Source organism: Chaetodon auriga, chromosome 15 (genome assembly GCF_051107435.1).
Source record: "Chaetodon auriga isolate fChaAug3 chromosome 15, fChaAug3.hap1, whole genome shotgun sequence".
NCBI classification, from domain to species: Eukaryota; Metazoa; Chordata; class Actinopteri; order Chaetodontiformes; family Chaetodontidae; genus Chaetodon; species Chaetodon auriga.
Window position 1 is genome coordinate 9,492,258 of NC_135088.1, and position 16,599 is coordinate 9,508,856.

Sequence of the window (16,599 nt, forward strand, 5' to 3'; positions counted from 1 at the left end):
AACACTGAGCCCAGTGTGCAGCCATGACGCTTGTTGTGTTTGCAGAGACACCGAGTTGGGTTAGATTGATAAAGTGGAAGTAAATTGAAAGAGCAACCCAAAGCAGTGTGACTGGGCAAGGACAAAAGGTGAGACGAGTGGCTACTATAGTACCATCGGACAGAGAGAAATGAGCAGAGGGACAGAGAAAGAGCAATACACAAATCCATGTTATCTGAAGTTACCTCTGGTTATAGTCCAGGGCGTTAAAAACAATACATTCAGCCTTTTGCAGGAACTTTTACACAGAAAAAGAAAATGATTCACAATAACCAAAAATAACTGAACAGGGAAGAAAGACGCAATGTCATTGGCTGCGTGGTGGGTGCGTTACTTTGCAGATCATTTTTCTGGTCGTGTCTGCATAAACTCTGGCAGATCATTTACAAAAACCCCTCTTTATTGTGTGTAAATTGGTTTCTGGTAATTTCATGCAGTTGACATTTGTCTGGGATTATGCAACACTGAAGTGCCACAGCAGCTAAAATGATTTAGGCCCTGTTTCATTGCTCGTCTGTCAGTCACACATGTGCAAGCCTCAAGTCTAAACCCTCAAGTCTCAAGCAAGCCAAGCAATTAGCCAAAGAGGACAAGCCTCAAGTCATGAATACCAAGTCAAAGTAACTTGACTTGTAAAAGCAAAGTTGAGTTTTTCATCAGTGTCTGTCAATAATGGGCTGGAGTTACTATCTTATTTGTCAACAAATGTTTTAGGTAATTACATAACTTAGAAATGCTAGTTTATTTTTACTCCACATTCTTGTCACAATTCCTTTGAAAGAATTTTACATTGCGAGATTCCGATTTAAGTCTGATGCCATGTAGTGTTGATTTTTTGACTGCATTGTTTCGAATTGACTGATTTTTGAGTCCCCTCACTCACATTCATGATCTCACAGACTGTCATCAACCACAGGCCAGATTTTGGGTGACACGCAGCATGGTGAGGCTTCAGTGACATGAGAATGAAATTTTGGAAATAATAATGTTTGACACCACCGCTGACCCTCTGGCATTCTCAGGTCACTGAGTACAAATGCACATGAAAGCAATGGTTTGGGTTTTCCCTCCGTTTCTTTTAAGCTGTGGAACAAAGCAACAGCGGATATAGTGTAGAGACTGGAGCCATGGCCTATACATAGCCGTCAGAGGGGGCGGAAACTGACGCATCGTTACCATATATGGATGCTGCTACTATGGGCAAGCACGCGCACACTCACAACTATGTTGCGTTCATTTTCTGTCTCCTAAACATTTTGCAGTCGTTCTCTGTGCCGTTCAGGCTCTTCTATTTGTTGACAAGCACACTAAAGCATTATCAGAAAGCTAAAGACTCTTACGTCTATTCTTCCATTCATGAGTGGAAAGCTCCACCTTCAGTTGCGTCAGTTTGTTTATAGTTCCCGCCCCTCCCAGCTGATCAAAACGGTAGGCACTCAGCCGAGCGGGATATTTCATCAGCGACCGTAGACACCGCACCTCTGTCCTCTTGTCTGCGTCCTTTCACCACCATCAGTAAGAAGATTTTAAAGGTAACGCACTTTATCATGTTTCACTGGTTACATTAAACAATTACTTTTTTACATAAGTCGTGTTCTAACGACCTTTTCCGCCTGTATGATACACTTGCTCGGTCGTAGAGGTGGACTGATGCAATCCCTCCTCGTGTGTTGGCAGTTGTATTTGGGGTACTAACGTAAAAAAAAAAACAACGCTCCGCATCTTTGCTCGGTAGTATGTGTCTAGGAATAAAATAAAAACGTTTCTTGACCAGCGGTAACGTTATATATACAGTTTTTCCAGTTTATTTCCAGTAGGTGCCATTTTCTAAGGCGGCGTACATTCTCATTTGAGCGGGGACTTCGCTGATGTACCCAAACGGAAAACCTATGCAAAGTAGAAACGAGACACGTAACGAGAGGTGACCATTGTGAGGAAACGTTTGAACGATTTTCCGTTTTTTAAATACACGGCTCAACACTTTTCGGTGCTATCACACGCTGTTTTCATTCATTGTTTTGGTCCGAGCCGACTAGCACAGTCCGCTAGTAGAGGATGCTACTAAGGCGTGGGATGATCGTAATGCTGCTTTCAAAGGCCTCCCCAAAAGCTCAGATTTTCCGAAATCCAATGAAGTATCCTTAAATAAAACGGGCCTTGTGTCAAAATAAAATAATTTGGCAGTTGTTTATACACTTACTTATTTAAATCAAGCGACAGAGCTGCTTTTTAAATGCAAAGACGGATGCAATAAAAATACACAACAGTAAGTGAACTCGTGAATGATGTAAATGATAAAGACATGGCTCTAAGTACAAAATTAATAGTTACGTTTACATTTTATTACCAAGACTGTCATGTGTGACTATTAAAATCAACCAATGACAAACACCAGAAGCACGAGTTCTGTGTGTACACAAGGTAATTACAATGTTTCCATAACCCACGAAGGCAACATTAGGACCACGCGAGAGCCGACAAGAGCCACGTAGCTACCTGCTGCTTCGGCCACTGACAGATGGAGTATCAGCGAGACGGACAGCCGAACATCGCCCAATTTGGTTAGGACCTCTTGTACGAAAGGCTATTTTAAGTGTCCGTTACTGTAGCTTTTACTGTAACCTTAATTCCCTGCATCCGCGCGTGCCATCAAAGTGAGTCATTCTTCCGGGTATGTTCTGTAGCGTGCTGTCCTCGCTCTGGGTGTTACCATGCTTGTGTTGCATCAGCCGATTAAAAGCCACTCTCAAATAAGAGATGTTGTGAAATGATGGCGGCGGTGAACTCAAGAGTAGAGACTCAAACGTGTTTAGCGATGGTCAGGTGGTTGGATGGGATGGGATGGGTTAGGATGGAGTGGAGCGGTTAGTGGAAAAAACAGGTAACCACATGCCTCGCTACTCTCTCTTAATCTAACCTGGGTTCAGCTCAGGACAGAAAGACACAAAACCCATAAACGTTAAACTACAGGCTGGTTTTGGCACTGCCAATCACACCTTGTCACTGCTTCAGCTATCTTTGTTTGCTTGAACACACTGACATATGTTAGATTATTTTTATTGGTGTACTCTGGGGTGAATGTGGTACACACGCAGTTGCCAGCCTCTTAAGTACACACAGAAAAAATAATGCAGTCCCATACAAAAACGTGCAGATAAATCCTGATCCGAGTTTTTGAGAGGCATTGATCCAACTTTAGGGTAATTTGAATTGAGTTGAATTTAGGGCTGCAACAATTAGTCAATTAGCTGGCAACTATTAAATTATTCTGCAATTATTTTGATAAGCAATTAATCATTTTTGAGTCAACAAATTAAAAATTCCAGATTCTTAAATGTGTATATTTACTGATTTCTTTACTCCTCTATGACAGCAAGTTTAATATCTTGGGTTGTGGACAAAACAAGACATTCAAGGACATTATCTTGGGTTTTGAGAAACCAGCTAATCAGTTAATTAAGCAAATAGTTGACAGATTAATCAATGAAAATAATGGTGAAGCTGGGAAATCTTGGCTTCTAATTAGTTGCAACAATTAAATACTTGACGGGAAAATTAGATGAAAGACAGCTGTCAAGTGTTTCTGTATGTGTGGCGTCATTTTTTCTTCACCACAAGGGACATTCCCATCAACTGGTTTCCCCAACGTTTAAATAGAAGTTTAAAACGTCGGCTTGTCTAAAAGTAAGCAAACATTCAAAAAACAGTCAAAATTGAGCACAGTTTGTCTGGAAAAGAGCCACTTTAGTTGCACTGGTAACCATGCATTTGCACATTATCATAAATATAAATTAATATGCTTAATCGACTAGTATTTCTGGTGCTGACTAGTGAGGATAGTGCGCATGTCTTGGCATGCAAAGGTATCTAGCTGACAGTTTATCTTTTCTTCTAATGTGCTGATTTATAGTTTTGTTCTTGTGGCTGTTAATGTTGACACCGTTGGCAGTGGTTATGGGAAAGGGAACAGGTTGGTTAGTTTGTCACATTCCATCGCACAGCAACAGCAGTTTTTGGCAGGAGGGCTGGTTTTCTGCCAGGTGACTTAAAGGGTCGTTCAGTTCAGTCTCAGTGGTCGGTCTGTCCACACATACATGCACACAAGTGTGCACACATGCAGTAACAACACATACAGCCTTTATGTGAAACGACAGCGTACCTTATGCATACAAACACACATTTGTAGCTCAAAAGGCATACTGTTCATAACTTCAAACACCTGGAAGACCATTGTGTGTGTGTGATGCTTGAAAACGGTCATAGTGCAAGGTACCTTCCAGTGTTGTGTAAGGTCACAGTAGCTCTCTTCAATGGTTTAGCCCTGCAGGGTACTGAACATGTTGTTCCCTTTGTTCAGCTACTGGCCCCTCAAATGTCTGTACAATTGTGTTGCACCGTCATTTGGAGGAATGTTAGTGGTTTTCAGTTTTTCAGTGAGTCTAATTGTGGAACCGTATTTCCAAACAAGAAATCCAAAATTCATTTTGGGTGTGACCAAATTTAGATATTTGAATTTACTTGTTTATTTAGTTACAGAAACTCAGTGTCAGTGTCACCATTTTAAATGAAGAATTGTAGTTTTTACGTTTGAGACAAAGGCGGTGGATAAAAAAGTTCCTTTGTAGCTCGATTATTATATTTCTGAATTCTGCCTCATGTTTTTGTTTTAGCCTGGGAGCAGATTTGTGGAGAACGTTGTGGCTAAAGACATTAGAAAAAAGTTGTAGTTAATTATTAGATACACTGCTGCTATCATATAGCAGAACTGATCGCATAACCTGCACTGTTGTTGTTGACAACAGTGGCAGTCAAAACAAAGCCATGCGTTGTTTATGTGGGTGGATTGAGGAACAGCAACAAGCTATAATGAGGTTAGCAGGTTTGCTACTTCTCCAGATAATCCTCTTACAGTCCGTGGCAGCAGTTGCAGCAACGCTAAGTCAAGTAACAGGACCATTATCCCTGAAGCCTGTTGTAACCGGAGCACTGTTGGCCCAAGTCTGCCCATAGTCCTCGAAGATAAAGAGCCCCATTTTTAAAAATGTGAACGTAGTCTGGTTGTGTGGCTGCTGAACAAAGTCAACTAGGATACAACAAATCAGGACCCATCTCATCTTCCTTGTCTACATCTAATATTTGCTTCCCAGTGAGAGTCATTTACTCATTTTACTAACAGGAACAGAAAATGGCTACAGGTGGCACACAAGCCTTTTTGTGTGTGTGTGTTGCGTAGTGGAGCTTGCAGACGGCATGCTTGCGAGCCACACCTCTGTTCAAACTGGCATAAACCTGCTCCACTTATGCAAACGGGCACCCTCGTGAAAACCACAAGGAACAGATTAGCAACTAGCTGACGTGACAGAGGCATCGAGTAGAGTGAAGGTGGCTCCAAGCGTCGCCGTAACGAGGCCCCCCTTAAATTAGGTCACACAGTAAGCAGGTTTACATTATCGTAACATTAAGGTGGGAACTGTGGCACAACTTGGTCTGCAGACGCGCAAAAAAAATCTCGCTTTACAAGGAAGATACAAAGACTTTCCCAACAAGTGAATATTCTGTTTCTGTTTGGTTTGTTTTTATTTATTAGATTCATTCACAAGAATTAAACTGTCCCTCCATTAAGTTCTCTGGGTGTTTCACATCTTTTCCGTTTGCATAGTTTCAGTTAAGCACCTTTGTCCTGCTTAGTGAAGGTATGTGTTGGGCGAACCCCTGAGGAGATCACAGCCAGCTGGGCACAGTAGTTTAGTAATAAATGTTTATTGACACAACATTGACACTCTCAGATCTCAGTTCCTGGTGTGCGAGTGGAAAATGTTACTGGAATGTCACACCAAGTGGGGAGTGGGAGCCTATCCACCATGTACCAGTTTCCCATCAGTCTTCAGAGGGCTGAGTGTTTATTATTGGGTGCTCTCTGTGTTTTTAATTTCATTGTTTGACAGTGTTTGTCTTTTTTTCTCTCAACACTTAACTGTACTGGGCAGGATATTCTCTTTTGAAACGCTACGACTAGAAGCGCTTTGATAAATGGGTTATGTTATTTCTATGGTAATAATAGAATATTGTCATTGTGCTGAAACATTGTGAGAGCGTGTATCCTGTGTGCTAAGAAGAAGAACGGGCCAAAATTAGACCATAGCTTAATCTACAGTTGAAGACTTTTTTCGTCTTCCCTTTTAAAAAATGTCTCACATGCTGTGTGACCTGAACCTTTGTGTAAAAACTGAAGTCGTGAACTTGCAAAAGCTCGTTAGCAGGCGAAAACATTGTCTCACCACTTAGTGCTTTGCACATTGCTCTGCTACACTTGTGTCTTTTGATTATTCTAATTTTCAAAGTAATCTTTAACTGGTTTTTGGGCGTTGTGTTGCTGTGAGGCGTGGTCAGTCTTTCCTAAACCCCACATACAATAACGTCTGACACACCTTTTTGTGTCTTACACCTGATTCCAGCTCGCTGAATTGGTATCACCTCTTGAGCAGGGATGAAATTCAATACTGACACTTCAGTTTTAACTGGATGGAAGGCAAGAAAAAAAGAACTACCCAGCGACTGAGACAGGTGACCACAGTCACAAGGTCGCACTGCCATGCAGCCAGACTGGTCTGAGAGGCCAGGTTAGTGTTTCACTTCTTCTCTTTGCTGCCTGACCAGTGAAGTGACTGATAGGCCTGAAACATCCATCCATTCAGCACTGACACCGAGGAATCAGGTGTCATTGCATTAAATAGCTTTAGATTCGGTCCAATGTTGCCATTAATGCTGCTCTGCCCCTCAACGCTGACTTAAAGACTGAAAAACTGAGGGGTGTTTTTTTTTTTTCTATTTTATGATGCAAGTGTAAGCGAGTTAACGATTGTCTTGGTCCACTTAACTAAATTGTTAATGGTTTGTCATGGCAGTCGCAGCTGTAGTAGTCATGAAAGTAGTGTAGTATTTGCAGATAAGATAAACTCGCCTCAGTCTTGATGCTACAAGCACCAACATGCGTATCGCCTCAAATAACAATGAGTTGCAGCATTTAATTCAAAATAAAGGACTAAATGATCCTTCTGATGCTGCAAAAAGTGTGATGTAACCAAACAAGATATCACGTACCACACTAAAAAAAACACGTGAAGACATGCAGTAAGGTAAAATGGCGCACAGTCATGAGACAAATGTTGGCTTGTTCACGACAGACATTCACGCTTAGTCATTCACACGGGCTTGAAAAGCTTCGGTCCCGGCGATGAAGTCCACTTTATGTAGTGACATTTTTAATCTGTTAAAATTGCACCTAAAATTGGGTTTACAGTACAGAGAGCAGTATATAATCTACTGTATTTTCTTAATGTATGTGTTAATATAAACAACTCAGCTGAAGCTGCCGTATTTCCTCAGAACTTTGGTTCAGCATTACTTAAGGTGCAGTAAAACCACAAGCATAACCTGTTTTTTAAGCACCTCGATTTCTCTCCTACCGGTTATTGGAGTAAAATAAAAATCCTGTATAACGTTTGCATGTTTCAGGCCCAGCGTTTTTCCGTTGGGTGTGTTTCTCAGCTACACACATGTTGTTCCTGCCGTGTGCTTTTAAGTCACAGTCAGTCAGTGATGTACGTCGAACCTGTGTTGGTTCATAGGCGGGTCTGACAGACACCAAAGACCAACAGAAAAACATGATATTTGTCCTGGTCAGAGGGGCTATGCAAAGTGTCCTTGGCCTGTAGTGAACTGTTCCCGTGTATGTGTGTGTGTGTGTGTATGTACATGTTTTACAGAAGCTGAAGTAATCCTTATCATTTAGCCTTTCCTGAACTTGACAGGCTCATCACTACTGATGTAAAATGTGTTGTTGTCCTTGAGGGTGGTTTATGTCATTGACAGTGCAGCGGACAATAATCAATACAACTGTGTTTTGCATTTTGATCAAGGAAGGGTAACGATTATCACACTGCCACACGTTTTGTAGAAATCGTAGACTCAAAGATTGTAGATGGGTACGTCAGATGCGTTTAATCATTTTTTGTATGAGATGCTGCACATTACTTGACACAGTGTGGTTGAAGTAAACCTTGACCTTTTTAGTTCAAATTTGTGATTTATAGATCTAATTTAATTTCAAGGGTAAATTGTTAGTTGTTTGAACTTGTCTTGTAATGTTTATACAGGATATTGGTCGGTTTTTATAGATGCAGTGTATTTTACCTCCATATCAACCTTCTCCCAGTGCAGCTGGTTCACCTTATCGAGCCGCTGGTTCACGCTGTCCTCCTCTCCCTTGTTGATATTAGCTTGCAGCAATCCATCATATCGTCCCTTCGCAGCCTCTGGCTTTCCCAGGCTTCTCCCTGTCGGCGTCTATCTGCTGAAAAAACATAACACAAGTAGTAGAGTGTATGTCCTCACAGTAAGGGAGTGGTGATGAATCAGGCCAGGTGTTATTTTTATAAGGGTTTGTACATGGGCAAGTTTATTTGCCAAGGCAAAATTAAAATTTCTTTTGGCTTCATGCATGACTCTATGCCCCACTGCGTCTCATGATGCGTTACTATGCCGTGAGAGGTGGAGGTATGAATTCCTGGAAGTTGTCTAACTGGTATGTAAGTTCTTGTATAATGAAACATCTTCTTTCTGCTGAAGAGGAGTTTTCAACATCTCTGGTGCCGCTTGTTTTCACAGCATCTTGCATCTTAGATATTTGAGATATTGTGCATTATAGTGCACTATACAACTAAACTTGACAAGTTACATAGTTGTCGAGTTGATTTGTATAGCCCAGGTGGGAGAGAACACCTTTCCATGTTCACTGTTGCAAAGAAAGGATGATATAATCCCACCGTGCCAAACGCAGCTGTGTGAATTTTAAGCTCTGGCAGTTGCTGAATAGTTCCCTGTTTTGAGCGTTTGCTTTCTTGTGTTTTCTCACAGGTCCTGATCTGCTGCTGCAAAATACTGTTACCACAGACCTGCTACTTCCTGTTCTTTGTGTGCCCAAGTGAATGCCTAAGTCAACACACCTACACTAAAGGACCAATAATAATCAAGAAGTTGGTTCACGTACCTATCTGTACTGGAAGTACTTCTACTGTCATTCCAATCATTCAGATTAAACTGTGTCAGTCACGCACACCCACACGAGAAGCACTGAAAACACGCATCCTGCTTCAGCGCCCACACAGTCACAGCAGATATGGCAAGCAAGCTGTCCAACTTTGGAAAGACCCTGCTGCGTCGCCGAGCGTTGAACTGCTCCGGTGAAGAGTCCCAATTTGCCCGCTGCCTGTCCACCTTGGACCTCATCGCTTTGGGGGTTGGCTCCACACTCGGCGCCGGTGTATACGTCCTCGCTGGCGAGGTCGCCCGGGAAAAGGCAGGACCTGCTATTGTCCTCTGCTTCCTCATCGCTGCTCTGTCCTCCATGTTGGCCGGTCTGTGCTACGCTGAATTTGGTGCCCGTGTCCCCAAAACAGGATCTGCGTACCTTTACAGCTATGTGACAGTTGGAGAAATCTGGGCCTTCATCACTGGATGGAATCTCATCCTCTCCTACGTGATAGGTGAGCTTTCTAAAGTTTCATTGGAGTTGGTATAGTTTTCTGTAAACACTGATCAGTTTAATCCGTTCCTAACCAAGTAAGAATACAGAGAACCTTGAAAAGACATTGTTGATTTGGCATATAAACCTCTGTCTTGTCCTTTAGGTACGGCCAGTGTGGCCAGGGCGTGGAGCTCCACCTTTGACAACCTGGTTGAACAAAAGATCTCTGGTTTCTTCAAAGCCTCCATGGCAATGGAGGTGCCAGGGGGGGTGCTGGCAGAGTACCCAGACCTGTTCGCCCTCATCCTCATCCTGCTGCTCACTGGTGAGTTAGCCATCAGTTAATATTTGTTTTGGTTTTTCTTTCTCGTCACCATATTCTACAACTCCGAGGCAATTAACTAAAAATTTCCCCCAATAACCTCTTCATTACTGCGTATTCATTGTAATTAAGGAGTTTATCGTACATTAATTCTGATCTTAATAACCTAACTGTAACCCCCGGAATAAGGCATTCACGAGTGCTTTATGATGACAAATCAAGAGCCAATATGCTACTAATATACATGCTTCTAAGCAAGTACATAATGATGATTCCTTAATAAGTGTAGCTTTTAAAAACTGGAAAGAAGGAACACCCTGGCTCGACTGAAGTCGGCTCATGACTCACAGACAAACACAACCTGCCGCAAACGCCTGTTCAATATACATTGCTACTCTTTACCGAACAGGTTGAGCCTTAATCATTCTTCAAAGAAAATGTTTGCCTTACATGCACGGTTGTCACACTGATAATGCAGCTAGGGTGGCGGATTTGTGTCGCTGAATGTCATGTGGGAAGTAATGAAGTGCAAACACATCCACCCACATAGCAGGACATGTTGTTACTGGTGGTGAAATATAAAATCTCTCTTGTCTCTGTCACATCTCTCTCCTCCCTCCCCATCCGGCCTCTCTTCCTGTACTTTCTCCTCTCAGGACTTCTGGCCTTTGGTGTGAGCGAGTCGGCGCTGGTGAATAAGATCTTCACAGGCATCAATCTGGTGGTTCTGGGCTTCGTTATCATCTCTGGCTTCGTTAAAGGGGACACAGCCAACTGGAACCTGACGGAGGAAGACTACATCAGCTTCATAAACAGCACCAACGGCAGCAGTACTCCGAAGTCAGTATTTGACAGCTGCCTTTGTTAGCAAATGATGGTGTTACCATCTCGTCTATGTTTTAATTGCTAAATGTCTCTCTTCTTCCGCCACTCAGAGTTGAGGAAGAATTCGGCGTGGGTGGTTTCGCTCCGTTTGGCTTCGCTGGAGTCCTGTCTGGTGCTGCCACCTGTTTCTACGCCTTTGTGGGATTTGACTGCATCGCCACAACAAGTGAGTGGTTTTACTATTTTGATGACAGAGAGAACATTCGCAGAAGTATAGTAATCGGTATCTCAGTGGAAGGACTGGACTGTGAGACTAAGATAAGTCACACCAATGCATACAATCAGGATCAGAGGTTTATTTATTCACTCTGTCACTGGGTTTCTTGTTTGACAAGTGCTTCTTACTGACAATTTTTCCACAAAGTCTGTCTTTCTTTCACATATATGCAATATTGCCCTTTCTGTGGATGGAGCAGCCTGCAGCCGCAGAACAGGCCTCGGTGTAATCCCTAAAAGTGTTTGTTTTTGCAACTGACCGGCTCAGATTAATATTATAGGTGTCTGACAAGAGTATATCTGTTTTCGTTAACCAGAAACAGCTGCTGTGTCGCTCCCTCCAAAACCCCAGACTCTATTCACAGAAACAGAAATTTCATCATCATAAAACACTCGACAGAAATATGATAAAACTCACCAAAACCTTCTTGGTTTGTCCTTCCACTGTTCCAAAGGTCACCACCAACTCTGGTCGAAATAAACCCGAGTTAGACTAACATCTATCTCAAGAAACATTATGACCTGAGGGGCGAAACAGCTTTTGATGATGGGTTTTCATTCAGGATTAAGTCCATCTGAGATATTTCCTTATCATCTTTAAATAGTGGTGGGCTGACGCAGCAGCCGTTGACCTTCATGATCAAGACCTTCGACCAACACATTTATCTGTGTTTCCTTGAACACTTCTTATCAACTAATCCTCTTTTTGTTTCATTTCCCCCGTCGTCCTCAGGCGAAGAAGCAAAGAACCCCATGCGGTCCATACCTATTGGCATCGTGGCCTCGCTGCTGATCTGTTTTTTCGCTTACTTCGGTGTGTCTGCTGCGCTCACCATGATGATGCCGTACTACCAGCTGAACATCCAGAGTCCTCTGCCTGAGGCCTTCAGCCACGTCGGCTGGGCCCCTGCCAGATACATCGTGGCTGTGGGCTCTCTCTGCGCTCTGTCCACCAGGTGAGGAAGGAAGGTCTGACTTCACTGTGAAGCTTTTAATATGTAGGTATAATACTAACTACTGATCTTCTCTCAGTCTCCTAGGCTCTATGTTCCCCATGCCCCGTGTCATCTACGCCATGGCAGAGGACGGGCTGCTGTTCCGTATCCTGTCCAGGATGAACGCTCGTACAAAGACTCCTCTGCTGGCCACCATCGTTTCTGGCATTGTTGCAGGTATGCTCCCTCTGTCTCTTTGTCCATTTTTCACCTTGCTTTCTCTTCTTCTTTCGGTTGGTGTGCGTCTTCCCCATCATGTTTGTTCATAGCTTTGGGCCAGCCGCTGTCTTTGCTGTATCTATGCTGGTCAGGGTCACGGCTCTGTATCTGGCCTTAGTTGTGTCTGACTGGCTGTCGGTTCAGAAGCACCATGACCTGGATGAGTGAGAGTCTGGGATGGGTTACAGGGTTACAAGTGTTTTAAAGAAATCTGGTTTGCGTCTGCTTACAGCTCTGATGGCCTTCCTGTTCGACCTGGCAGCTCTGGTTGACCTCATGTCCATTGGAACTCTGTTGGCGTACTCTTTAGTGGCCATCTGCGTCCTCATCCTCAGGTAACTTCTAATCACGTGTTAAATACTTCTCCGGCAGCTGCTGTACTGATGCCATTGCCAAGTATCCATAAAGACAGTTTAAAAGCATTTTGTCAATGTCTTAATTTGCACGCAGCTGATATTTCTAGTTAATGTCTCTTTTTTTTTTGTTACTCTGACGCACTTCCCTCCCTCCACAGGTACCAGCCAGGCACCCTGAATTCGTCCAGCCAGACGGAGAAGCTGGTGGAGCTGGTGGGAGGCGAGAAGGTGGCCGTAAGTGGAGGGGACAGCGGCGACGAGTACGGTATGGAGACGGAGGAGAGGCCGCTCCGAGAGACCTTCACCGCCAAGCTGCTCTTCTTCCCAAGTGGAAAGAACCCGACGCAGATCTCTGGGAACATTGTCTACGCCACCACCGCTGTTATTTGTAAGTATGCCTGGGAGGAGGCTAAAGATAGAGCCGATGAATGAGAATAAGACAAACATATGGTAATTTGTACTGTTACAAGCAACTTTCTCTCCTTCTGTCCCTGCAGCGGTTCTCATCACTGTACTGTGCGTCATCCTGGCAAACTGTCTCCCAGAGCTGCTGGCCGGCCATGCAGGCGTCATGGTGCCCTGCATCATTCTGGCTCTGCTCTGTTGTGTCTGTCTCATTATCATCTTCAGGCAGCCTGAGAGCAAAGAGGCTCTCACTTTCAAGGTGAGGATCAAACCCTCAGAAATGGCTGCTTTGGTTTTGTTCTATGTGTAAAAAAGTTGAGACGCTGTAAATAGAACAGATGCCCACTTCTTATTTACTTTGGGGCACATTGTTCCAGGATTCCCTCACTTAGCACAACCTTCTGTTGTGCAGTTCTGCTGACTGTTTTTTGACATTCTCCATTTCTCTGTCCTCTCAAGGTCCCCCTGCTTCCCTGGTTGCCCCTGTTCAGTGTTTTCGTCAACATCTACCTCATGATGCAGCTGGACATGGGTACATGGATCCGCTTCTCCGTCTGGATGGTTATCGGTACGGTTCAACATCACTTCAATTGTGTTTTCCATTTCTAGTGTGACACTTTCATATGGCTCTTTCTGACTTCCTCTTGCCTGTCTCCTCCCCTCCAGGTTTCGCCATCTACTTCTTCTACGGTATTAAGAACAGCAGTGAAGCTGCCAACAGGTCATCCCCGCGCAAATACGAGCCTGCGCTGCAGAGCAAAAGCCCGATTTACAGAGGCGCTCCTGACGACAGTGACGTGGAGGCGGGCAGCCCCTGATACAGACTGACGTAGACCTGGGGAGAGTTGCAGAGCACCTACACTCGTTTTTGGCAGCCTGGTTGAACTGGCAGCCAAATGCTGCAGTGTAGGTGGCCCTGAAACGCAGCCCTGGGTTTTAAGGAGGAGGAGGCAAGAAAACGCCACACACATCTTACCTCTAACTTGGGGGCTGATTAACTTGATGGCAAGACACTGTGACAGCCACTTTCTGGCCCATGTGTCTGTTTTAATCTGTCTGTGCTTAGCCTTAGTCCTCTGGAGGTCTACCTATAACACATGCTTTGAATGGACCTAACTAACAAAGAGTACCGCGGTACTCCTCACGAGTCCAGATTTTCCGTTAACTGAAAGGATGTTACACGTTAACTGTTGCTTCTTCTCCGTTGTCAGTGCGCTGTGGCTGTGTATGGAGTCACGTGGCACATGTAAATCACTGGAAAAGAAAAAAAAAAAGTTTATGACTTGAGCCAGCAAGTAAACGATCGTCAAGACACTTGGATCTGTGAGCTAGACTTCAGACTGTAGCTTTGAATAGGGTTAACTTTTCTAGTTTATTGATCCTTTTTTCATTGCACCAGCCTGTTTGTGTTTGTGTGTAAACAGGGTAGCACTGAAGCTGTGTGGTTTACAGCGTCAGTCAGGGCCTCAGTGCAGTTAGGCCAGTAGCACACGGTCGATGTCATCTCCACTGTGCGGTTCAGTGTCTGATGCTGACGCACACGCTTTACAGATTTGGATGAGTTTTTAACACACTATCGCCTTTGTGCCCCCCAGCTCCCAGAGCACAGCCATACAGTATGTGTGCAACGCTATGAAATGTTACCTATGTTAAGTTTTTGTCGTTGTTACATATAGACTGTGCTGAAATGGGCACAGGCGTCATGTGGCCTTTCCTTCAAGCTAAACCAGATAACTACAACGGTTAGGAAAACACTTAACAGCCAAACAAACCACTTTTGACCCACAAAAGGTCTTTTTAAGCCCAGAAACTGAAGTACTCTTTGGTATTTACTGTAAACTACACCTTATTCCATAATGTGCTGTCATGCAGCTTTTCTGCTTATATTTTGTTAGATGGAAAGATCTGTGTGAGTTTTAAATAATCCATGTTGTTAATTTGCTAATTCCACATTTAACTTGCAGCTGTCCGCTTCAAATGCTTTGCAAGGCCGTACCCAGATGTGCGTTCGCAGATCTGAGGAAGTTGATAGATTTGCACTTAACAAGCTGCTTATTCGCATCTGGTTTGTCTACTCAAGGGGCCAAGGAATAGTGGATTTTAAAAATTCAGTCAATACACAATGAATTGTTCCTAATTAACACATGTCCTTCTCTGTCGGGGCCTCGCTGGTGTCTGGGAGCAGAGGTTCTGTTTCTCAACAAGGACCTGTCTTTAATCACCACTGAAATATCTTTTTCACCTTTTTGTTTTTGCTCCTGTGTGAGAAGAAAAAGGTTCTTGTTTAGTTTCAATTGAAACTTCATCTTGGCAGCTTTGTCTGTTGAGCTCCCATCGCTTTTATTTTATTCAACTTTATTTTAATACTTTATTTACTTTTTCTGGTAGAGTTGTTAATATTTAAATGTTTCTAGTGTGCTTTGTTTTGGGATAGTCTTCATTTTGCCCTTTCATATCAGTCTCAATCAGTTAATATGCTTTTTAGATGTATCTTAATTGTTACATGTACAGTTTTTAGTGTGCTATGTCTGGTCATGATGTTTTCCCTTTCTTTCCTTCCCCTTTTGTTGCAAGTCTTGCAACACCAACTGATTTAATTGTGACATTTAGCAATCCTTCCTGACCAAATGAACGTGTTTTTGGAAACTTGAGCTTTCCAAAACAAACAATGACCACTAAAGTCGGTCTCTAAATTGTGTAAATTAAAATGTTTTTTGCCCAATCCTCTGGAAACAGTATAATTTATTGTTAATAGCATTTTTTGTTGTTCTGTTAAAGTGCTTTACTGTAGAATGTACAGTATTTGTTGAAAAGTCTTATTTGTATAATGCTGTAAATTATACAAATGTACTTTCTTTAAAATGTGACCTTAAGTATAATTTGGTAAGAGATGGTTTTTGTAAATTACATATTCGATGCTGCTGAAATCCAGACTATACAAATCCCAGTCCCTTTTTTCCAGATGAAATGGTCCTGGTGGATGCAGTATTGAAGCATTTCTGCAGATGCTTGAACAGATGTCCCTAAAAACATCTTCTCTGTTTTTGCTCAGAAGATGCCCCCCCCCCTTTTAGACATGTCAGAAGTTGACATATCTCCCAAAATGTTCGTGGAGAAGGGAGGGTGCAGTGAGGGTAGATTCAGCCAGAGTTTCTAGGCGATGTGAATCAATTATCTGGTGCCTAAAGAACCATCCGTCTGCCTGAGAAAGGCACCGGGGCTGGTAAACAAGTCTGGAATCTGAGGCTCAAGATTCACCTTTAATTTATCATTAAAAGGTTGTGTAACGTGGCTGTGACTCCCATCACACAGAGCTCTTCTTACCCAGCCCTCGTGCCTTTCAAGAATCAATACTATCACCTCCCCTCTCAGTGCTATCTCGTTAACAGCGATGATCTATTTTTGTCTTTCTGTTTTATATATTGTACATATGGCTGTCATGTATAAAACGAGCTGTATTTTCAATTTTTTTTTTTTAATAAAACAATTCTTGCTTATGGCAAATGGAGCGTCTCTGTCTTTTATCTACCTCTTCATCTTCAAAAGAAACCTGGTGAAATTTTCGCGGTAGGATTTGCATGCCTGCAGCTGATGAAGCCACCTTTACCGGTTTTTCTGAGTCACAGGTGACTCGCT

At 43.1% G+C, this 16,599-nt stretch overlaps 1 protein-coding gene across 3 annotated transcripts; it reads left to right on the forward strand.

Annotated features, from left to right (window-relative positions):
• The first annotated feature begins 1,486 nt into the window (after window positions 1–1,486).
• Window positions 1,487–16,467, forward strand: LOC143332424 (cationic amino acid transporter 3-like). 3 transcript variants are annotated; one of them, XM_076749839.1, is made up of 12 exons: window positions 1,487–1,571; window positions 8,956–9,584; window positions 9,729–9,890; window positions 10,544–10,727; window positions 10,823–10,938; window positions 11,722–11,944; window positions 12,021–12,160; window positions 12,435–12,537; window positions 12,717–12,946; window positions 13,056–13,222; window positions 13,423–13,531; window positions 13,630–16,467. In XM_076749839.1, the coding sequence occupies exons 2-12, from the start codon at window positions 9,218–9,220 to the stop codon at window positions 13,779–13,781; spliced, it is 1,953 nt and encodes a 650-aa protein (XP_076605954.1). In that variant the 5' UTR covers window positions 1,487–1,571; window positions 8,956–9,217; the 3' UTR covers window positions 13,782–16,467. The 3 variants fall into 3 exon arrangements, with proteins under 3 accessions (XP_076605954.1, XP_076605957.1, XP_076605955.1); XM_076749842.1 differs by lacking the exon at window positions 1,487–1,571 and adding an exon at window positions 2,498–2,693; XM_076749840.1 differs by lacking the exon at window positions 1,487–1,571 and adding an exon at window positions 2,546–2,710.
• The last annotated feature ends 132 nt before the right edge of the window (window positions 16,468–16,599 follow it).

What these genes read in the sequence shown, in the direction of transcription:
- LOC143332424 (XM_076749839.1), top strand. Translation starts at nt 9,218, where the DNA reads ATGGCAAGCAAGCTGTCCAACTTTGGAAAGACCCTGCTGCGTCGCCGA. An exon ending in CGTTTCTGGCATTGTTGCAG is followed by an intron (nt 12,161 to 12,434) that starts GTATGCTCCCTC and finishes GTCTGCTTACAG; the next exon opens with CTCTGATGGCCTTCCTGTTC. An exon ending in CTCCGTCTGGATGGTTATCG is followed by an intron (nt 13,532 to 13,629) that starts GTACGGTTCAAC and finishes CCTCCCCTCCAG; the next exon opens with GTTTCGCCATCTACTTCTTC.